This window comes from Miniopterus schreibersii, assembly GCF_964146895.1.
Source record: "Miniopterus schreibersii genome assembly, chromosome: 6".
Lineage (NCBI taxonomy): Eukaryota > Metazoa > Chordata > Mammalia > Chiroptera > Miniopteridae > Miniopterus > Miniopterus schreibersii.
The window spans coordinates 42,026,367-42,051,118 of NC_138107.1; the positions used below are offsets into that span (position 1 = coordinate 42,026,367).

A 24,752-nucleotide genomic window follows, 5' to 3' on the forward strand; every position below is an offset into this window, starting at 1 on the left:
TCTGTTAATTTTAAAAGTGCCCAGCAACCACTGAAGACAAGCTGGTGGGAAGGCAGCAGATATACCAAAAAGCACAATATCATCAAGAGAAAAAACACTTTCAAACCTAAACTTGGTATAGATTTATGTAAAACTAACAGAACTCTGAAACCAAAAAATTAGCAGAGTGAGAGTATTAGATAGCTAAGAATATGAACAAAACAAAATTATCCAATATTTTAAACATGCCTTGTTTTGCTATTCAAGTCAGAAATTCATACTCCCCAGAGTGCAAGCCTTCTCTAACAACAAAATAATATTCTTCAAGCATTAGTGTTATTTGTATAACTTTTTTTAGAATTCCAACTTACCGGGTACCATCTGCTTTCCAGCTTACTTTATATGGATTCTGCTCCAAAAGTTTAATATTTTGCTTGTCCATGGAAACAGGCTGTGCTCCAGGGAATCCAGACCTTAAAGAAGAACATTTTATTACTATATGGCTACTATCCATACAAAGCAATACATGTCTGAAACCAACCTCACATGAGTCACACATTTATTACAATGTTCTCCCTATCATGAGATTAATGTCTATTGAAATATTAGATTTCACAAGAATGCTAACAAAAGGTTATCATTTTCTTGATATTTTAGAACACAAGTTATCAAGATTCTAATTGCCACTACTATACCTCTTGAATCAATTTTTAAATTTTAATATACATGATTTAAATAGTAAAGCAGGTATGTTGACAAGTCTTTTAAATCAAGAAGAAGTTTAAATCTTACTTTAGTTATTTTACATTATTCTAGACCCCATGTTCCATCACGACAATGCCAACTTGGCATAACTGCGCAGGGTTGGCAAGTTTCTCCTCAAAGGATGCCCAGAAGTGACAAAACAGGAGAAATGTAGATCAAGATTAAAGGACACTGGCAAGGGTTTAACACAACACTAAAATCAGTATCACTTCATCATCATTTTCATCTTTTAGTTAAAATTATTTCTAGGTGATTGATCTCTATGTACCAGTCAAAGAGTTATTTATATTAGGAATTTTTAAGTTCATAATCCTGTTTCATTATGTTCCAGCTGTATTACAATTTTCCACCACAGATAGCAATGATCAACAGAAGTGACCATGCAAGATTAGAGAGCAAGAGATACGAACAGTGAACTCTTTCCTGAATCCTCTCCCATGAAATGCCTGATAAATAATTTCAAGTCATGGTAGGGGGCAGAATACATTTAAAGCTGATTCTCCCAGGTTTCTGATTATAGAAAAACTGAAAAATGTAGCACATTCAATTTTCACCTCTTCTCCCTTAATACAATAAGGGTGATCCAAACATTAATGTGCAACAGTAGAATCAAACACACAAAACAAATACTAGAGAGTGACAACAGTAACTTTCTGTTCCTTTAGGAAGACATGTGAGTCAACTAATTTTTTACTCAACTATATATTTAGTACACCACTTGTCTTGAGAAAAATCTGATAAAATCTACTTAACATCTTTTTAAGCACTCTATGTAAACATACAAATTTCAAGAAGCAAAGAAACTATGTTAATATTTGTTTCAATATTAAGTTTTGCAGAGTAAGAATAAGTTTTATTTAAAACATTAAAATATTTATTACCCTTCCCAGCCACAGAATTGATGACACTTCTGCTGTACTTCTCCTAACTTCGGTTGAGTTGTTACTTGAGTTACACCTTTAACAGTTACACCTTCTAAGAAAATAGCACCCTGAAAATAAAAGAAAAATATTTTATTAGAATTCAAATTCTTGACTGAGAGACAGAGTCATTTAGGTTAACTCCGTGACAATTTTGTAAAACATCAGTAAAATTTTTCAAAAGATATTTAATTGGAATTTCACAGTACTTTGCAAAGAAATAGTAAATTTGCAATCTAATGTGTAGGAGTTCTTTGGTTTACCTAAGAAACAAAAACAAGATGAATTCACATAAAAAACTTTTCTTGCAGAAAAGGCAAAGACTCATGGCTATCAAGAACTTTTAGAAATAGCTAGAATGAAATAACCTCACAAATGTAGTAAAACATAGTCAACATCCCATTTTCATAAATCTCATGAATATTTATTTTCACAAATCTGATGAAGAGAAAGGTAAAGACTATAATATTTTTAAACATTACCAGTTTTAATCGTTCTTTTCTCCTTTTGCCAAAGGAGGCACTTGACCCAGGTTCTGATTCCTTTTTCCCATCCTCATCCTCATCTTCCTCTTCATCATCCTCAAAACACCAATCTGGCAAGACAGGTGGGGGTGGTGCTTCCTCTATATCACCATAGCGACGAAAAAGTTCTTTCAAATAATCACCCTTATAAATTCCTGGTGGTCTCGCTTGAGCAAAAGTGGCAACTGCTGCTTCAATACTAAGGAAAACAAACACCATGCAATTTCCTCACTATTCTCTATTTATGCATATTTCTCAAAACTTACTTATTATATTTAAAGGCACCATATGAGATATATAGAGATTTACAAAATAGACAAATCACAGTCCCATTCTTAAGGCATTCAACCTATTAAGGGACAAATTCATTCTGAAAGAGTTTTAACATAAGGTATGTTGACAATCCCTAACTCAAGAAGTAAACTGCAATGAGCGTATAGAAGAGACCTGGGTAGAGTCTATGAAATTTAAATAAAGCTTTAAAGGTTGAGGTCTGGACCTAGTGGATCCTCGACCCCGGTCAGGGCGTGTGCAGGAAGCAACTAATCAATGTGTCTCCCTCTCATTGATGTTTCTCTCTCTCTCTGAAAAGCAATGGAAAAAATATCTTTGGGTAAGGATTAAAAAACAAACAAACAAAATAAAGGTTGAGGTCTGACTCTAAGAAAAATGTCAAAGAAATGTGAATAGCAATATCAGTAAAAGTAAAAAGCATGCTGGTTTTTCAGGAACTTTCAACAAACCCAGGCAATATGAGCATAGGTCATCAGAGAAAAGGCTAAGCATAGGCTGAATCTAACAGGTTGTTGTCTCTGGGGTCTCTCGGGTTATTGTGTAGAGCAGCGATTTTCAACCGGTGTGTCGCAAGAATCTTTAAAACATGCAATACCTGACTATGTAGTTAGGGGCACTGACCTCTTTTCCCTCAGATTGTCAAATAAAAAAATGACAACAGCCAACACAACAGTAGTCTGGTGAGAATGAATCAAAATTATACTTTTTTTTTTTGGTCAGATCAGCCAAAAATATGTTTTTTGGTTTGGTGTGCCACAGAATTTTAGTAATTAATTTATGTGCCATGAGATGAAAAAGGTTGAAAATTGCTGGTATAGAATATTGGAAAGGCCAGAAAGGCTACACTAGAAGTGCATGTGGAAGAGAACCCCAGAGGACACATGAACAGGGAAATAAAATATAATCAGATATGTACCTACTGTGTGAAAGGCTTTGTAAACAAAATAATGAGCCTCAATCAGTAAATGAGGAAATTCAGTTAGTAATATCCCATTCTCTCAGGAATTTTTGAGTAACTAAAGTTCTAATGTCTCAGGATCTAAAAAGGTATTTCACTAACAACTGGTGCTCAATAAAACATGCTGATTGCCCAGCCAGGCCAGTATGGCTAGGTGGTTAGCGTTGACCTATGAACTAGGAGGTCATGATTCAATTCCTGGTGAGGGCACATGCCTGGGTTGCAGGCTTGATCCCCAGTAGGGAGCAAGCAGGAGGCAGCTGATCAATGACTCTCTCCATCATTGATGTTTCTATCTCTCTCTCCCTCTCCCTTCCTCTCTCTGAAATCAATAAAAACATATTTAAAAACAAACAAAAAAACATGCTGATTGGTTTAAATAGAGTAACTCTGTCCCAAAAATACCTTCTCCATATAGCATTGTAAGTTTTTCCCAGTGCTTAACAGCTATAAAAAGGTACTGTTAAAAATGAGAAAAATAATAGTAACTTCCAAAGGTGAATAAAACACAAAATATAGGGAGAATTTGCCTCTGATAAGAGAAAAACATCTAGAAAAGAAAATACATAGTATATGGGATCCATAAGCCCTCAACTAAAGTGCTACTTAGTACAAAAATACCAGGTAATGCATGGCATTCTAAAGATTAACAAATCTAAAATGAAAACAAATTCAAATTATATTAATCATGACTTCACTAAAAACTTGGCAATATAAAGTGCTAAAACTGAAAAGAAAAGAAAAAATACATTTTTTATCAATTACTAAATATGTCTTCTCTCCCATTAAAACAAGAAACAAATACCTCCAATCCATTTTCTCCACCAAAAAGGCACATATGAGGAAACCAGTGCGATTGAAACCATGGGTACAATGAACACCTAGTAAATAAAGTAGCATTGTTTTAAAATTAATAATCACTTCAGAGGCCACAGTCTACTTTAAAATTCCAATCTGCAATCATAACATTTCAATCATTTTATAAAATAACTACATTTTTAAAAACTCAGACCTCTCTTATAACTATCAGTAACTTGTCAGTTGCTCAGAATCTAATTTATAGCACTAATTAGAAGTTTAAATATAATATTGATTTATTATAACATATGTTGATTTATTAATTACAAATTGTCTCTAGGATCTAAAGAGTTCTCTAAAACTAAAAGATTTCAAGCATTTTAAATAAAGAGGTATTTTCAGCAAACACACAACTCTAAGGGTGGACAGACACACACACACACAACCCTTACTGGATACAGAAAATAACTGACTAACTGATAGATATACACAGTACAATAAAAATAAAACTACTTTGAAGTTCTCTAGAAACCAACTGATTGTATCTTTATATTACCTTATAATCTTTCAAAAAAAACTTTTAGAAGAAAAAACTGCTGAGGGGAAAAAAATTTATTTTTCTTAAATCTTTTTTTACGACATATTTGAGATCGGTGTGGTCCTACCTCTACGTTCTGAAAAGCTGCAAATGAGCTTCATAAATTCCAAAAATAATTGCATTTTAAGTCATTTTAACTACTCTGAAAAAGCAATAACAACAGCTTGATGGACATTAACAACATGACAACTTTACTGCCAGGTCAACTCACTCTCCTGCAAACCTCAAAATAAAGACTTTCCTGTTATCTCTGTTAAATGGTAGGCTACCCTGACATTTAAGGCTATGTCTTTCTTTTTAATGTTACCTTTTACAAACTACTCTTCTCTGTGTGTATATAAAGTACCCTAATAGCCTGGCTGGTATGGCTCAGTGGTTAAAGCATTGGCCCAAGCACCAAAGGCTCTTGGGTTCAATTCCGGGTCAGGGGCAAGTACCTGAGTTGCAGGTTCAAGTCCAGGTCCCAGTCAGGGCTCATGCAGGAGGCAACCAATCAATGTGTCTATCTCACATTGATGTTTCTCTCTTTCTCTTTCTCTCTCTCTCTCCCCCTCCCTCCCTTCTACTCTCTCTAAAAATCAATGGGAAAAAATAACCTCAGGTGAGGATTAAAAAATAAAATAAAATAAATAACAATAATAAAGCATCCTGCTAGAGTACAACCAAAATCAAATAAGAAATAAACTGAAAGTTAAAATTACAAAACTTCCAGAAAAAAAGGGGAGAAAATCTTTGCAACCTTAGTATAGGAGAAGATTTCCTAGATAAAACATGGGGGGGAAAACTTGAAATATTGATAAATTGGACTACTTCAAAATAGTAACTGTTTCCTCTTTAAAAAGATGCCATTAAGAAAATAAAAACAGCCCGGCCAGGCGTGGCTCAGCGGTTGAGCATCGACCTAGGATCCAGGCGATCGGGGTTCGATTCCGGGTCAGGGCACATGCCCGGGTTGCGGGCTCGATCAATGACTGTTTCTGTCTCTCTCTCTCCCTCTCCTTTCCTCTCTCTGAAATCAATAAAGATATATATATTTTTTTTAAAAATTATTCATTAAAAAAAGAAAAGAAAAACACCAGCCACAGAAAATATTAGCAATACGTATATCTGACAAAGAACTTGGATCCAGAATATATAAAGAACTCTGACAATTCAGTAAGATGAAAAACCCAGTTTTTTAAAAACTGGGCAAAAGATCTGAATAAATACTTCACAAAAGAATATATGTAAATGGTCAAGAAGCACATAAAAAGATGGTCAACATCATTATAATCTGGATATTAAAACCACAATGAGATTACCCTACACACTAATCAGAACAACTATAATAAAAAAGACTGCGCATATCAAATGTGGGTCAAATGTAGGTGAGGCAACCAATAGATATTTCTCTCACATCGGTGTTCCTCCCTCTCTCCCTTCCTCTCTTAAAAATCAATAAAAACATATTCTTGGGTGAGGATTAAAAAAAAAATTAGTCAATGAATAATGTTGAATAAACAAGGATACAAAGGAAATGCAGACAGTAGGAGCAGTTTGTGCAAATGTAAATTTACGAATAAAAATAGCACATACGGCAAACTTTAAATGAATTAACGACTAGAGCATGGAACATGATAAGAAAGTAATGGCAAATACAGCTGGAGACAGTGAGAGGGTCAAAGTCCTGGAGAAACTTGTGCATTACACTGAAGAAATAATAAGGGCAATGGGGAGATATTAGAAAATTTTAAGCATGGCAATAAAATTATCAGGTTTCAGACAATCCACTTTAATGGCAGCTGAACAGAAGACACAGAGGAAGCAACAATGAAGCAAAAAAGCCAGTAAGGAAGCCATCTCCACAGCTGATGTGTGAGCTAAGAGTCTGAGTCATGGTGATGGGGACAAAGGGGAGAGACACACTGAAGAGACATTTAAGGTAGAGTCCGAAATCTGAGGGGTGAATGACTGTCAACACTGAGAGAAAAGATTTCAAAGGAGTTTTGTTTTCTGATTTGGGTGACTAATTGGGCAATGGTACCATGTACTAGGTTAAGAAGTATAGGAGTTTATATCATCTTACAGGCAAGGCAATGAGTTGGATATGCTGAGTTTAAGGTTCTTATGGGACTTAGAAGTATTTGTAAATAACGGTAAAGAGCTTCACAGAGAGGTCTGGCTAGAGTTGTAGATTCAAAATAATCAATATATATGTGTGTGTGTGTATGTTTGTATATATATATACATATATATATAGTCAGCTATGGAACGGGTCTATGGTGTAGATAAGATCACTGAGAATGGATATGTAAAATAAGAGAAGAAAATTAAGGATTAAATATGAGGAAAACCAACCTTTCAAGACTAAAAATGAACTGTTATGGTGTCAAGAAAACAAAGAAAAAGGAAGTTTCAAGACATTAGAGGTTGGCTGTTTAAATGTCACATAATGATTAGAACTGAAAGTCGTGATTTGATTTAAGAGTGCAGAGGCAGGACTCCAGATTGCAAGATAGTGAATGAGAATAAATAAATTCAAGTATCAATCTTTCAAAAAGTCAGCTGGGAAGGGAAAGGCAAAATATAAAACAGAAAGAAAGGTGTAGTTTGGGGGATTCGGGGGTTTGGGGCTTGGGGGGGCTTTTTTGCACAAGTGATAATATTTAATATGAGAGGCTTAGATATGTTCACAGGCTGAAAAAGACCTAGTTAAATCACAGAGGTTGACAATATATAGAACAAAGTTATAACTAAAATGAGATTTCTGAAGGGAAGAAATAAAAAATAAAGAGATCAGCCCTGTACAGAAAAAGACCCCTCTTAGAAGTAAATGGGTGTAATAATGAAATTCTATAAATTCCATCATTCTCCACTGCCTTGTAAGAAAGGGGAATTCAAAAACGTTACACAAAAACATTAGCTGTAAACAGACTTTTTTATTCAACATATATTTTAACCCAACATGTAAATTTCCTTTCTGCTTTTTATTTCAGACCAATTTAAGCAACAAATATTTTAACTTGAGATATGTTTCTCTCCTTTAACCACTACTGTTTTTTGCATCTAATTTTTACTCTAACAAGATTAAATATTTTTATGAATAGGAAATATAAGAATAATTGGCAATTAAGTGATTGTCATGTGACAATATATAATTTAAGAAAGTACAATTGCTCTTTTAATATTATTTGTTATGAAAATACATAAAGTTTTAGTCTTACTGACAAATCTCTACCCCCAAAAAGGAAGATTATGCATTAATGTAAAATAATTCCATTAAGTATACTACAAGCTTAGTCTGATATGTCTTCAACGTTGAAAAGAAAAGATTTCAGCCCTGGCTGGGTGGCTCAGTTAGTTGGAGCATCATCCCATGCCACAAAAGACTGCAGGTTCAATTCCCAGTCAGGGCACATACCTAGGTTGCAGGTTCAATTCCCCAGTCAGGCACGTACAGGAAGTAACAGATGGATGTTTCTCTCCCACACCCATGGTTCTCTCTCCCTTCCTCCCTCTCAACAAATCAATGAAAACATCTTTGGGTGAGGATTTAAAAAAAAAAAAAAAGATTTCAGTTTTCCTCAGTTCATTATGAGAATAGGTCCATCTAGTGGCAAGTAAAAAGCACAGTTTAAAACTAAAGATTAGCTCACTGTTAACTATTTAAAGTCAACTTCTTATTCAAATTTGTCTTCATTTTCTAGGTAAGCTAAGAATAATGAAATAAATTTAAAGAGCATTTCAAAAATTATTAACAGTAATCTACATACTAAGGGAAAACTGTAGTTCTCAAATCAAGAGAAGAAACAATCTCCCCAACAAAAGGAGAAAAAGATAATATACATAATGGATATATAAGTATAAATCAGAAAGAGGTGACTTATAAAGGGCTAGTGGGAACATATCTTTAAATAAAGCCTGATCTCAATAAACACAATTTCCTTTCTATCTCACTAGTAAGATCCAGTCAAACCTCAGTTCTAGAACATCTCCCATCTCTCAACTCAACAACTCTTTCATGCTGATGCCTGATACACATCATCAGTCATGGGTCTCTCAGGTAACAAATAAAGGAGAGAATTCGCAAGTATGAGTCAGTGTACCGCTAAACCTCATGTTGTTAACATCTCAGGAAATTGTGCTGTGAGTATTTTCATGTTTTTTTGCTTTTGTTGCTGCTTTTTATTATTAAATTTTCATTTTTTACTATACATTTCATTTCCTTTTTTGTTAAATTTTCATTTACATTTCATGTCCTTTTTGTTTTTAACATGTTTATTTATAGATTAAAGAGTGCATTAGATATGTACTGTATATAAGAAAGGTTAAAACGGAATCATTTGGGGGTCTAGAAAAGATTAATTCAATTTATATTATTTCTAGTGGGAAAAATGATTTGGTTTTCAAACAGCCTTCCTGAATGAATTAAGTTTGAGAACTGAGGTTCCACTGTAAATTATATTTTTAGGATCAAAAAACTTATCTGATCAGTCTAAATCAGTGGTTTTCCACTGGGGGCACTTCTGCCCCCTACCTTCCACCTCATCCAAGAACATCTGAGAATGTAAGGAGACATTTTCAATTGTCACAACTAGCATCTAGGGGATAAGGCCAGGGATTCTGTTAAACATCCTACAATGCACAGGAGAGTCCCCCAAAATAAAGCATTCTCCAGTACAAAGTGTCAATAATGCTGAGGTTGAGACCTGGTAGAAATGAGCAACAAAAATAAAAATGTTAAAAAGAAACTAATAATTATTAAGAACTTGTAATGTGCCAAGTGATCTTAAATATTTAAAGATTTTTTTTTTACAAAAATAAGCATCTGCTACTCATGAAAATACATATTCACAAAGCTGTCACATGTGTTTATAACTAGAAACACATAAAGTAATTACAGGCATTAGTCAAGCTCTATGTCTATTATACATAGTCTACCATTTACCAAGAAATCAGATGCATCTCTTTTAACACAAAATGGATTTTTTCATTTCTCCAGTCCACAAAATCCTATTCTCAAAACAGTTATTCCTGTACATGCAAACAAATGCACTACTGCTACATAATCTCGTTTGTAATTATAACTTTAAAATAGCTCTAAAAAAATTAGATTCTTGGTAAATTGGGGACAAAACTTAACCTGAACTGATGTGACATTATTTATAGTCTATTTGTCCCACTTGGTGTGAATATCCTTATGTTTAACTACAAAAATGTTAACGTGTTTAAAAGCTGTCTAACACCCAGACTGTCACTAAATACTATTTTCCACTAAAAGGAACTCAGAAAGCAGACCCCTTAGAAATATAAGTGATTCCACATCTGGAAAACATCTTGTGCCAGAAAACAAGGAAACCATCGATGGAGTGATATCAAAAAATATACAGAAACCAGCTTGAAGGGACTCCCACTGGCCTTAGAAGAGGCAATATGGACATAAGAATAAATGTTGACTGCAACTAACTTAAATACATCAACTATATAAAAAAATACACAGTTCATACAGATTCTCAAAAAAATAAATTTAATCAGTCACTGCTAGAGAATGATAAGATGCCAACTCACTATTCTGAAAACTGAGAAATAAAAGGAAAGAATCAAATATTTAACTTGCCTTTCCTGTACAAACCACATTTCGAGATAACCAAGGAATAGTTCCTTAATAAAGAATTCCAGCTAATACATGAAGAAATGAGAGAATGAGAAAAATCATTTTGCAACTCCTAATGAAATACTGGATCAAGGCAACAATCATAAATCATTAGGTAAAAGACAGATGAAGAACTTTACAACAAGAGGAATCAGCCCACTTAGTACCACTAAAAAGTGAGACAACCAGACATGTGCTTCCTGATGTGGCTTGAAAGGAAGTAATACAACATATTCTATAAAGTATTCTTGCCTGAAACTGAATACAATTATGTGGATTTAACTACCAATTTATAGGACAAACAGGACATAAAGGAACAACTTAACTGACACCAAAAGGAAGCAGTAAGATAAATCCAGAATTTGGAATATTTCACAGGACAAATGACCTGATTTTCCAACAAATTGATGGCATTAAAAAAGAGAATCAAAGAGACAAGACATAATTACAAACTGTAATATATAGATACTGTTGGAGCTTGGTTTGAAAATCTAACTTGAAAAAAACATTCTTTAGATAATTGAGGAAATCTAAAAATGGACTGGGCTTTAAATGACATTAAGGAATTTTCAATTATTCTCTTTGATAATAACTACATGGTGATTATATAAAAACCAAGAATCCTTATCAGTTAAAGATGCATACTAAAACATTTTTATTGAAACAGTGTATCTGAGATTTGCTTTAATCCTTTGCGGTCGTTTGTCTACTCTCAGCCACCACAACAAGGAACCGTACGAATCTTAACTCTATTCATTCATGTATCAGTTCATAAATCTTGTTTATCCTTCATAATCTTGCATGTTATGTATCACTGCTCTTTCAATGGAAATTAATTCCGACCAGTACGACACCCATGTCCAAATTTAATACGACCGCAAAGGGTTAAAATACTCAAAAAAAAATTGTCAGAGGGAGGAGAGGAAAAGATGAAAAATTCAGCAAAATGATAATTACTGAAGCTGGATGATAGATACACAGGACTTCATTTTATTATTCTCCTTACTTTTGGTATATTTGCAAACTTCCATAATAAAAAAAATTAGGAGGTACTGCCCTTAGAGGAGGTAACATATGGTAAAAACCGGAAGCATCTGGCCCCAAGGTTTCAGAGAAGGGATTGTGAAGCTACAGTTCTTTCTAAAGATCCAAAAACGTTTCAGGCTTCTGTGTGTTTCAAGAACTTTACATTTCTATTAAGCCTACAGCATTATCCCACAACTGGGCTAAATGAATGAATTAACAATTATACTAGCTAATTTAAAAATAATTTTTTTTAAAAAAGAGTAGCTTTGAAATAAGTAAGTCTAATTTTGCCATGTCACAGATGTTCACTATTGGTCACAAGTATGCCTCAGCAAGAACGCATGCAAGGCTGATGAAAATTCCATCACTGATACTAAAACACAATTAAAATACTGTAAAAGTAGGTCAATATGTTCAGATCCTAGGAACACTTAAATTGATTTATTACCACCTTTGATTTGAAAAGGTGTTACCAGCAACCAGCTCCAGTTATTGCCAGAGTATTACTGTAATAAATAATTGCCAGTACACCCTGTGCTCCAAAATTTGGCAGAACCAAAGCAAATGTTTTCACTTCAATCCACATGAACAGAATCACTACCCAGGATATAAAACATATATACTGTAGCAGAGTTCTATAATTTTTATAACCTGTAAAACACGCAATTTAGAAATTTTCCTATCAGCTCTTCCAAAAATATAACTGGACAATTTATAATCAGGGTCAATTTCTTTTTCTAAATGTAACTGTTAATCTTTCTGAAATCATGACATCTAATTCCAGATGCTAAGACTTTTTGACTGCCCTCCTCTGAATTTTTCAAGTATATTTAGCCAATACCCCTCCAATGGCTTCTCTCAAATGAGAAAAGTTGTTTTTAATCATTCAAATAAAGGCCTTAATGTTATTTTAGGCTGTATATTTCCCAGTCGTATACCTAAATATATGTGTGTATGTGTATTTGTTACACAATTCATGTGAATGTGTAAATATATAAGCAATCAATAAATATTTGCTGAAAGAACTGTCCATCAACAGGAGGATGAATAAGCTGCAGTGTATTCAGGTAATAGAATACTACACAGCAGAAAAATGAACAGTTACATACATCAGCATGAATCACTCTCAGATACTGAGTGAAAAAATGCTTCAGAATAATATATATTGTATAAAACGTAAAACTATAAAAAATAAATATGTAATATTTAAGATAGAGTTTCCCAACAGTACATCCAAAGAGGAATTGTAATGTTTAAGGCAGAGTTTCCCAAGAGTACATCCAAAGAGGAGTAATCAGGGCTTTATTTTGAAAAAATTTTTAACTACAAAAACTCAATTCTTTTATAAATCTGCAAGTTAGTCTTGGTGATTCGTGATTACTTTAAAAAGAAAAAAATACCTCCATATCAACTCTGTTGAAAAAATGAGAATGAAAACCCAATCACAAACTATTCAACAGTGGTAAAATCAAGTAAAACATACCTATAAGTTCAGGTGGGTTTCTTTCGTTAAACCGCTCACACAGACGAATAAATGTCTCGGTATTCTCAGTTGTAGGGCACTCACCATGTCTAGCAATATGAAAACACTTTTTTTAAAAAAGAGAGAACACATTTCAGCAAAAGGTTTCAATATTAAAGAATTTTAATATATGACTTACCCTTTACACTGAAGTTTTATATATTTGATTCCTTCTTTTTCTATGTCATTTCTGTCATAGAACCTTGAAGTATTTGTCAAATCCACCAGCAAGCCCATTTTAACCTTATTTAAAAAAAAAAAAGGGGAAGATTTACTAGTAACTGAATTTGTTCCAAAACAAGCTGACTAAATAGCAATACACCAGTTCATCCATCTACACTGCAGGAGATTTTATGCTCACTCTGCCAATGAACTATTAACAATGTAAGTATCACTTATCCAAGTCTTATTCAAGGCACGAGAACTCAGTATGTAATAAATGAAATAAATTAACCCCCAAACTAATGATGAAACAAGAACATAAGCAAAACAGACTCCACTTCAACATCACAAAAGTCTACTAAAAAAGCAAGCACCAATATAGTTTTCAGCATCTGCCGCTCCACCTATGATTTACAGGACAAGAGGCTAGTTGGAAGGGATAGCATCTATCTGAAATACATCCCAACCCAAACAAGCTCCAGGCACACATCAGCCCAGCATTCCAAGCAGCCATCACATGTTAGGTAGTTAAATTCTAAAGTGAGTAATACAGGGTAAAAACTGTGTACAGTCGAAATTTCCTTGTCAATCCTTTAAATAATCAAGAAAAAAACAGAACACACTGCCATATTTGTGAATCTCATTGATGACTTAATCCCATCTCTCGGCAAGTTTTTCTTTCTGCACTGAAACAAAAAACATTATTTCTGTTGAGCGCTAACTGACGTAGTTGCATTCATCCTGGCAAGATAGTCTAGCTAAGAAATGCACACCTGAACTGAGCCAAGGAAAAAAGTTAATCCTAAATCTTCCACCTCATTCTGAAACCTATATTCTCTGGAAAGAATGGCAAGAAAAATCATCTGTACTTTCTAAATTGTTATTTTCCTCTCTTTTGTTGTTATTGCATTTATTGAGTACTTGTTGGATTTGCCTTAAGGAGACTGGTCTACATAATGACTCAACTCCATTGTTACTGGGGGGGAAATGACAAAAACATTTCAATTTCACACATGACAAAAGAGACAAAATTGTGTACTTCTAAAATATAACCAGTTGCCATAATGTGCTCTGCTGATTTTTCCAGATTCCTTAGCTTATGTGTAAATGAGAGACAGGTCTATCAATCAAGTGAGTTCTTCCTTACAGGAAATGTATTTTTGATGGTATTTTCTGCAATTTGCCACCCCTGGGCTTACTTCTCTTCTCTTCCCACATAGCTTCTGCAGTGATCTTAATTCCTTCAGCGGATATATACTGCCAAATACAAAGATTTAGATACCATGTTACAGCTTCTCAGTGAGTTAGAATCTATGACATTTGTCTCCAGGTTGAAAATGAAAAGTGAATGTAAAGCAGGCTGGGCAAAAGAATCATTTTCTAAATATATAGAAATATTTTAGTCAAGAAAACTGAGAAAGTGTATTGTGTGACTTAATTGCCCTGAGCCCCATATGTGTATGTACAAATGTGTGTTGATGTGTCTGTGTGGATAATGTGTTTGTATGTGAATGTATCTGTGTGTATAACATATACATATGCATACATTACATTACATTACATTACATATATATGTATTTTTCATAATAAATAATCCCAATCCATGGGTAAAGAAAATAGTACCACCTCATAGAGTTGTTACAAGGTTTAAATAAAGTCCTTACTCTGTACCAAGCACTAGTCTATAATGCCTTACGTGCACTATGAGGAAACATGAAGAGATTATATAACCTGCCCACAAAGCTGTAAATGGCAAACTGGAATTCAAACCCAGGCTGGCTTCTAAGCCCAAGCTCTTAGCTCACTGCCTAGGAAATACTTAATGCTTTATAAATGTTAACTATGACTGTCAATACAATTATTGGTAATGAAAATAAAAATTAAAAGTTTACAAGTAAACTAAAATAAAATATATAAACAAAGACTCAAAACTACACCAAGAAAATGATTAGCAAAAAGTTTTCAAAATCTAAATGGTGACTCTTCTATCCCATGATAGGAGCCTTGCACAGAACAGGCACTAATATTTGTTGAATGTACTATATATAGCATACAATAATATAGCATACAATAATAGGCTATCAAGAATATAAAATAGAAGAGTTATAAAGATTAATGTTATTATTGGAATTATATCCCCTAAAAAAATATGTTCAAGTCCTAACTCCTTATGAATATGACCTTATTTGGAAATAGTGTTACAGGGTCTTTGCAAATATAATAAAGAAAAGATAAAGTAATACTAAATCAAGGTGTCCTTATAAGAGAAAAGTTTGGACACAGATACATATAGGAAGAATGTCAACAATGAAGCAGAGACAACTGATGGAGCTGCAAGCCAAGGAATGCCAAAAACTGCTGGCAATCACCAGAAGCTAGGAGAAAAGCACGGAAAAGAGTCTCCCCCCAAGCCTCCAGAAAGAACCAACCTTGCCAACACTTTGATATGGAATTTCTAGCATCTAAAACTGTGAGAATAAAGTTCTGTTTTCTTTAAATAATTTTTTATTTTTCAACTATAGTTGACATACAATATTATATTAGTTTCAGGTATAGAACCCAGTGATTAGACATTTACATCACTTATGAAGTGACCACCCTGATAAATCTAGTGCCCATCTGACACCATACACAGTCATTATGTTATTATTGACTATATTCCCTATGCTGTACTTTATATCCCTATGACTATTCTGTACCTACCAATTTGTACTTCTTAATCCCTTTACCTTTTTCACCCATCCCCCCAACCCCATTCCCATTTGGCAACCGTCAAAATGTTCTTTGTATCTATGAGTCTATTTCTGTCCTGCTTGTTTATTTTGTTTTTTAGATTCCACATAGAAGTGAAATCACCTGGCATTTGTCTTTCTCTGACTGATTTATTTCGCTTCGCACAATACCCTCTAGGTTTATCCATGTTGTTGCAGATGGCAAGATTTCATTCTTTTTTATGGCTCACTCATATTCCATTGTATATATGCACCACTTTTTTATCCATTCATCTATTGTTAGACACTTAGGTTGCTTCTATATCTTGTGTATTGTAAATAATGCTGCAATAAACATTTGGATGTATATGTCTTTTCAATTTAGTGTTTTGGGTTTCTTTGGATAAATACCCAGAAGTGGAGTTGCTGGGTTCTTCTTTGTCCATAGCCTTTGTTTTAAAGTCTATTTTGTCTGGTATAAGTATTGCTACCCCATCTTTTTATTTTGTTTTGTTTCCATTTTCATGAAATATATTTTTCATCTCTTTACTTTCAGTTTGTGTGTGTCTTTCAATCTGAAGTGAGTCTCTTATAGATATATGTAAGGGTCTTGTTCTGTTATCCACTCAGTCACTGTATGTCTTTTGATTGGAGCACTTAATCCATTTGCATTTAAAGTAACTGTTCATAGACATGTATTTATTGCCATTTTATTATTCATATTTTTTATTTTTTCTTCTTAAAGACCCTTTAACATTTCTTGTAATACTGGTCTGGTGGTGATAAACTCCTTTAGCTTTTTTTTATCTGCGAAGTTCTTCATCTGTTCTTCGATAGCTTTGTTGGGTAAAGTAATCTTGGTTGTAGGTCTTTGCTGTTCATCACTGTCTTTTTTTTATCCTCACTCGCCCGAGGATATATTTTTTTCCATTGCTTTTTAGAAAGTGGAAGGGAGAGAGAAAGAGAGAAAGAAACATCGATGTGAGAGAGACACATCGATTGGTTGCCTCCCACACTCACCCCAACAGGGGCCAGGGATCAAGCCTGCAACCAAGGTGCATGACCTTGACCAGAATCGATATACTGAGACCCTTCAGTCTGTGGGCCTACGCTCTAACCGCTGAGCCAAACCAGCTAGGGCTTTTCATGCAACTCCCTTCCAGCCTGCAAAATTTCTGATGAGAAGTCACCTGGCAGTCTTATGGGAGTTCCCTTGTAGGTAACTAACTGCTTTTTTCTTGCTGCTTTGAAGATCCTCTGTTTGTCTTTAATCTAAAATACTGTTGTTTTAATCCACCCAGTTTGTGGTAACTTGTTACAGCAGCCCTAGAACACTAATACGATCAGTATTATGTCAGAATAACATTTATAATCACAGTTTCATTTAGGAAAATAGTTTGGCACATTCTTATAAAATCAACCACGCACTCAAGCATACACTTGGGTATTTGTCCCAGAAAAATGAAAACTATGTTCACACAAGCACCTGTACATGAACGTTCATGGCAGCTTTATTAACAACACCCCATAACTGGAAACAATTCAAATTGGTTAAAAGGTTATTTAACCATTCAAAGAAAGAATGATTCGCCCTGGCCGGTTTGGCTCAGTGGTTGGAGCATCAGCCCACAGACTGAAGCGTCCCAGGTTCCATTCTGGCCAAGGGCACGTACCTCGGTTGCAGGCTCTGCCCGTCGGGTGTGAGCAAGAGGCAACTAATCAATGTGTCTCTCTCATATTGATGTTTCTCTTTCTCTCTCTCTTTCCCCTCCCCTCCACTCTCTCTGAAAAGCAATGGAAAAAATATCCTCAGGTGAGGATTAAAAAACAAAAACAAAGAGAGAATGATTTAATAAATTCTGGTACATCCATACAACTGATAGTATTTATTGCTGATAGTATTCAGCAATAAAAAAAGAACAAACTTTTTGTTGATACATGCGACAACTTGGATGGACCACAAGGGAATTACACATAGTGAAAAAAGCCAATCCCAAAAAGTCACATACTGTTTTATTCCATTTATATAAAATTCTCAAAACGATCAAAATATGAAAATGATAATCTGTATAGGGCTAGGGGTAAGAAAGGAGTCTGGAACAATTCTGTACCACCACCACGAATCTATACATTGGATCAAACTGCAAAGAACTATACATACATATACACAAGTGAATGCATATAAGAACTGGTAAAAGCTAAATAAGGTCTGCAATCTACTCAATAGTTCTGTACCAATGTCAATTTCCTGCTTTTGATATTGTACTACAATTACATAAGATATCACCATTGGGAATAAATGGGGGAAGGGTTCATAAAACTGTAAAATGTTTGCAATTTGAAAATAAAAAGTTTTTGGGGGTTTTGTTTTTTAAAAAGCCACTTGAAGAACCAGAGAAGGATAAAAGTATATTAAATCGGTATTAAAAATGTTTTGTTTCTTACCTTCAGACTCTTTAGATAATTTGAGAGCATACTGGGATGGAACCGATTTTCTTCAGCAACTTGACTATCATATCTTGGTCCTAACATTGTCTTCAGAGGTAAGAATCTTCCTAAACAACATGAAGATGGGTAACAATTTTCATTTTAAAAAAAAGGTCCAGGTTAAAACGCTGTAATCAGCAAATCTCAAAATCACTTTCTTAAAATGTTTTAAATGAACTGTTCATGAAGTATTCTCAATGTAAACTGTACTTTTAAAAGATACTGCCTTGGAACTTTTAAGGACAACATAAATTCTAGAAATTAATAATCTAATATAATAGCAAAAGAGAATTACCAGGTAATAGCACTTCCATGAAGACTCTTAAGTTCTAAACCACTACATTAAAGAATTATTGCCTTAAAACCTTTAAAGATATAGTACTAGAAATTTGATAATGGAGTGATTTAAATAAATTCTTTAAAATTCCTAATTATACCTTTTTAATATGAACTTGGAACTCTCTCTATCTTATGGACCTTATCCTACATCTAAGGAAACATGCTAACCAAAATCACTCTTCAAACAACTATCAGAGATTATAATTTCAGCAAGACTTACTGAACTTTTTGGCCTTCTTTCCTGAATCACAATATAAGCATAGGGGAAGTCACCTTATATAATCATTTTTAAAATCATCCATTTTAACTGATTTATATTTTAAAACACAGTAAAACCAACAAGAATAAATATCTACCTAAAATAATATCTGAGAGTGAAATCTTAGCATCTGTCCAAAGGCTTTAACCTAAATTTCATAAAAAAGGTAACTTTTTAAAATTTTTATTTTCTATAAAACCACTCAAGATCACCAATAGCCCTGGCTGGGTGGCTCAGTTGGTTGGAACATCGTCCCGTACACCAAAACATTGCAGGTTCAATTCCCGATCAGGGCACACACCTAGGTTGCGAGTTCAATCCTGGTTGGGGAGCGTACAGGAGGCAACCAATTGATGTTTCTTACATGGACGTTTCTCTCTCTTTAAAAAAAAGAAATCAATTAAAACATATCCTCGGGGGAGGATTAAAAAAAAAGATCACCAATAACCTACACATTGCTAAAGGCAATGGTAAATTCTCAGTTCTCAACAACTAATCACTTTTTAATTCAAGAGAGCTCCTGAATCACTTTTCCACTTGGCCTCCAGGACACTACATCCTCCTGATTTTCCTATTTCTCTGTGGCCTCCCCTTCTCAGTCTCCTTTACTAGTTCTTCCTTATCTCCTTGACCCTCTATGTTTTGTCCCAGGGCTCTATCCTTGGACCTCCTTTCTATCTACACTCAGTTCCCTGGCGTCTCGTCTCATCTAGTCTCATAGCTTTAAAAGCCACTATTGTGCTGATGTTTCACAAACGTGTGTATCTCTAGCCCAAACCTCTCCCTTAACTCTAGCAATTTCAAACTGCCTACTTCACTTAGTCTCTACTTGATGTCTTACAGGCAACTCAAACTTGATATCCAAACATGAGCTCTCAATATTTAAACTCCAAAAGCTGATTTTCTCATGGTCTTCCCTGTCACAGCAAATGGTAACACCATTTTTTTAGCAGCTCAGGCCAAAACTTTTAGAGCTATCTTTGACCTTCAGCCCTCTCTTTCTCTCACATCTCACATCCAATCCATGAGCAAATCCTATCACTTCTACCTTCAAAATATATCCAGAATCTGACCACTACTCACTACCTCTACCATTATCTCACCCAGATTATTATACTTCATTTAGTTTATTTAACAGAGTACGTATTATATACCAGGTACTGTTCTAGGTACATGGAATACATTAGTGAAAAGAAAAAAAAAAACAGAAAAAATCCCTGATAGAGCTTACATTCTACTGGGGAAATATAAGCCATAAACAATAAGCATAATAAGTAAGTTAATAATATAGTATGTTAGAAGCTTCATCCCATTAGACCCTCTCTCCATCTATCTATCTAGCAAACTTCTATTTATTCAAGATAAGTCATGTATTAGCTCCTCTGGGAAGCCTTCCCTGATCTCCTTCTTACTCCCCATCTCCTCTTACCCAAACTCAAACAAAGAATTAGGTTCATTACCTCTGGTATCCCATAATATTCTATAACAGTCATTACTGCACTTATTACAACAGAACTGTGTTTAAAAATAATGGTTTCCTACTCCCATGAGACTATGTGCTCTTTAAGATGAGGGATCATAATCATCTCCCCAGCACCAAGGAGTAGCACAAAGTAGACAGTCAAATATTTGCTAAGTAAAATGACTTTAAAGTTACCATCACTATCACAAGACCATCTCATATTTATATTCCCACTTAGTTCCTAGTAAGTTATTTGCACGTAGTAGGTACGAAATAATTTTATGTTCAATGATCTTTAAAAAATAAGTGTGTTTTTTCTTCAAAGTGTTCACCTAAAATCGATCACTCTGAAGGAGAAAAGATCTTCAGAAATAAAGCTTACTATTACAGGAGCTCTTTCACTGGAAGTCTGATTTAATTAGAGGACACTTCATGGTGGAACAGATTATATATAATTAGCACCACCTTCTCTCTGGTTCAGGAAAATTACCAACTTCTGGTACAAATAAAATGCATCCTAATGTTTACAATGAGAAAATTTAAGCAGGCATAACACATTTTCCTACATATGTAAAGCATCAAAGAAATTATACAGTAAGCATGGGTTAATTTTATAATTAGAAAAAAGGGGGGAAAAGGAGGTGAAAAATAGGAATGGGACTGTTTCCTTATTTTTCACTAAAGCTTGCAAGAACATAGCTAGTATTTCTTGTTCTGCTACTATAAAACACTGCTAACCCTTCATTTCCAAAATACACAATTGGCATGAACACTTCTAGAACACAGAGAGACAAAACATTAAGGGAAATTCAGAGAAACATCAAGAATTCTATGTTGCATTCACTTTACTTTCTAATAAGCATCACAAGCTGAAGCACTATTAATTACTAAGCAAAGATCCAGTTTGGTTGTCAGGAGGCCTGGGGTTCTGTTCAGGGACCACAATCAATCAGGTAGGTGAGCTCAGTGACTTGCTGAACCACACTAATTAAGAATCTAGCTAAAATATTCCAATACTAAGAAGGAAAAACTTTTTGTTCCTGACCTTTTGTTCCCAGCAGAAGAGGGGGGAAAGACATACAACTCTATTTCTCGGAGAGGTATAAAGCTGCCAGGAGCTCACACCTCATCTGTTGCTATTGGCACCCAGGTGAGGGCTACATTTGTCCGTTTTAATCTAACAGTAAGTCAATTCTGATATTTGTCATTGCCATCCTGAAGATTATATTAAAATTCTGATTTTTAAGCTATTTATCCAACTCAAAAAAAAATTCACTTGGACAAGAACTTCTTAATGATTTTGTTCTCACAAATCAGTGAAAGGATCCAGGAAATAAGCTCCTAGCTAGAAAAGACACCAGACATCCAAGTTTAGAGGTTTCTCCATAACTTCACAGAGAAAACCACATATAAAAGGAAAGGATTCAATGTTAAGTTAGAAATAGTAAAGGGAATAATGTCAAAATGGCTAGAGAGTAAGACCTATAAAGAAAATGTAAAGAACTATGATCAATTCATTTGAAGAAGAAAGTACAATGATTATCAAGTACAATTGTTTTTATTACAACCGAAAATGCATATAAAAGTGATTAGCCAATGGAATACTACTCAGCCATAAGAAAGGATGAAATGCTGCCATTTGCAACACCATGGATGCACCTTGAGAATATTATGCTAAGTGAAATAAGTCAGTCAGAAAAAGCTAAGAACCATATGATTTCACTCACATGTAGAATATAACTGAAACTCATGGACACAAACAGCAGTGTGGTGGTTGCCAGAGGGAAGTGGTAGAAGGTGAAGGGGGTCCTAATACACGGTGACGGGAGAAGATATGACTTTGGGTGGTGGGCACACAAAGTAATATACAGATCTTGTAACACAGAAAACCATACCTGAAACCTATATGTTCGTATTGACCAGTCACCCCAAAAAATTTAATTTAAAAAAAGATTTTTAAAAAGTGATTAGAACATAAAGAAAATTACTTCATTTTTCATTAAAGAAAAATATTTCCTCACGCTAAGACTTGCTTAGATTATCTTTCAGGAACACTTTTATCCATCATTTATATGGCCTTATTGACTAAAGATTTTATATGAAATGTGAAAAAAGCTGACAAACTAGAAGAATCAGAAAATCTAAATTAAAAATGACTTACAGGATCTCCTCTTCCAACAATTTTATATAATTAGACATAGATAGATATGTACTCATAGCCCACTACAAAAATACTTTATTTTTTTGTTTCAAAACACGCTTCTAGAAAAAACACACAACCGATAAAGGGCTTGTATTTACAACATACAAAGAACTCTAACAACTCATCAATAAGATAATCCAATTTTAAAATTAGCAAAAGATTTGGACACTTCACAAAAAAAGATATGTGAATTGACAAGAAGCACATGAAAAGATGCTCAACATCAAATCACAATAAGATAATACTAAACATCTACCAACATGGTTAAAATTAAAAAGCCTGATCATACCAAGTGTTGGAGAAGATGTGGAACAAATAGAACAATCATACATTGACGGTGGAAATGTAACCATGTTAAGACTTTGGAAAAGAGTTTGACAGTTTTTTAAAAGGTTAAATGTACACATACCATATGATCCATTCCTACTCTAGAGATTTACACAAGAAAAATGAAAGAATATGTTCATACAAAGAACTGTACATGAATATTCATAGCAAGTGAATTTGTAATAGCCAAAAACTAGAAACCCAAATGACCAGAAACAAGTGAACGAAATAAGCAAACTGTAGTGTATCCATAACAACAGAATACTACTCAACAATAAAAAGGGATGAACTACTGCTACATACAAGAACATGGATAAATATCAAAATAATAATCCTGAGTGAAAGAAGTCAAAGACCAGCACTCCAAAAAAAAGTACATACCAAATGTTTCCACTTATTTAAAGAATATATAGAAAATGCAAAGTACTATGTGGTAACAGAAAGCGGATAAGTGGTTGCCTGAAGAGGGATTACAAAAGGGCAAGAGGAGACTTTGAGAGGTGATGAGTTATGTTTACTATCTTGACTGTGGTGATGGTTTCTTGGGTTGTTTCATAGGATGTCTGGGTGCGTTTGGTCAAAATTTACCAAACTGTACAATTTAAAGTTTGTTGTGTGTCCAACTCAATAAAGATGAAAAAATACACAATAAGTCATTTAAATTTTTTTTAAACTCCAGGCTCTTGCAGATCCATTACACCGCAGAAAACTGCCCCTCCTCTTCTTTGGCCCTCCTCCATTTCAAGACCGACACTGTCCCTTCACCTTCTAAGAACCATGAAAGGTTCACAAACTTCTGACTAAGCTTCAAAGTACTGCCCAATGTACTCTCGGGTCCTCAGCTTCTGCCACACTAAACCTCCGGTCTACCTTCCCGCCCGCAATACTCAGCCTTACGGGACAGTGACAAGTGCACCCACACACCGACCGACCCACCCCCTCCAGTCCAAGTTCCCAAACACTCATCCACGAAGCTTCATCGGAACGAGCACATCCCGATCCTAAAATGCCACTAACAGGCAAACACAGAAAGCTGCGCCCCTCAGTCGGCCCACCCCAGCAGCCGCCGGGGCGGGGGACTTGAACCCCCGGGTCCGGGTTACCTGCCACCGGCTGGCCGCGCCGCGGACAGTTGAGCCACCGCGGCGGGATCTTGTTGTGAGCCATGGCTTGGAGACGCGCGGAGCTTCCCCACTCCGCCAACGCTCGCCGCGCCGCCGCCGCCGCCTCGCGGCCGGCCCCGCGCTGAGGTGCGAGGCACCCGAGCCCCTGCGGACGTCCGGATTCCAGCCGCTCAGAGCCGGATAACGTGAGGGGCTGCGCGCCACTTTCATTCAGTATCAACTCCACAGCTCTAGGCGAGCCCACAATGCACCGCTACTTCCGCCCTAAAGGCCCCGCCCCCTCCTTTCCGAGGTCAAAGGGGAAGAAAAGGAAACTCAGAGGCGGGGAGGGGGGAGTTAAGGTCTATGCGAATGAGAGGGGCGGGCTTTCTCTCGCTCCGCCCCGCCCCGCCCCGCCCCGCCCCGCCGAGAGCGATTGGCGCGCTCGTGTAAACAGCTTTGCGCAGGCGCAGTTGTCCTCCTTCGGGGCTGGGGAAATACCGTTTTCTTTCCCCATTCAGGTAGCAGATAGAAACTAAAAGAAATTAAAAGAAGCCAAGCCTGTTTCCGTGTGTAGACTGGTCCGCATCTTCCATAAGGGCACCTGTTTTACTAATGAAATCACAGATCAAGAGCCGGGTCGCCCTTTTTCCGGCCAAACTTGCGCCCCAGCTGGATCTGGG

The 24,752-nt window shown here is 35.4% G+C and overlaps 1 protein-coding gene across 5 annotated transcripts in view; it reads right to left on the reverse strand.

The window, feature by feature from the left end:
• The window catches only part of RNGTT (RNA guanylyltransferase and 5'-phosphatase), a 181,716-nt gene extending 157,343 nt beyond the window's left edge, over positions 1–24,373 (reverse strand). For 3 of the 5 annotated variants that reach the window (XM_081140260.1, XM_081140258.1, XM_081140261.1), the window contains exons 1-8: positions 24,070–24,371; positions 18,335–18,444; positions 13,156–13,259; positions 12,978–13,066; positions 4,246–4,321; positions 2,147–2,387; positions 1,626–1,735; positions 351–452 (exon numbers count right to left, since the gene is read on the reverse strand). In XM_081140260.1, the coding sequence (XP_080996386.1) occupies positions 351–452; positions 1,626–1,735; positions 2,147–2,387; positions 4,246–4,321; positions 12,978–13,066; positions 13,156–13,259; positions 18,335–18,444; positions 24,070–24,133 (896 nt within the window). In that variant the 5' untranslated portion in view covers positions 24,134–24,371. Of the gene's footprint in view, positions 1–350; positions 453–1,625; positions 1,736–2,146; positions 2,388–4,245; positions 4,322–12,977; positions 13,067–13,155; positions 13,260–18,334; positions 18,445–19,275; positions 19,349–24,069 lie in introns of those variants that run through there. The other 2 variants (XM_081140257.1, XM_081140259.1) reach the window with 2 other exon arrangements.
• Between the last annotated feature and the right edge of the window lie 379 nt (positions 24,374–24,752).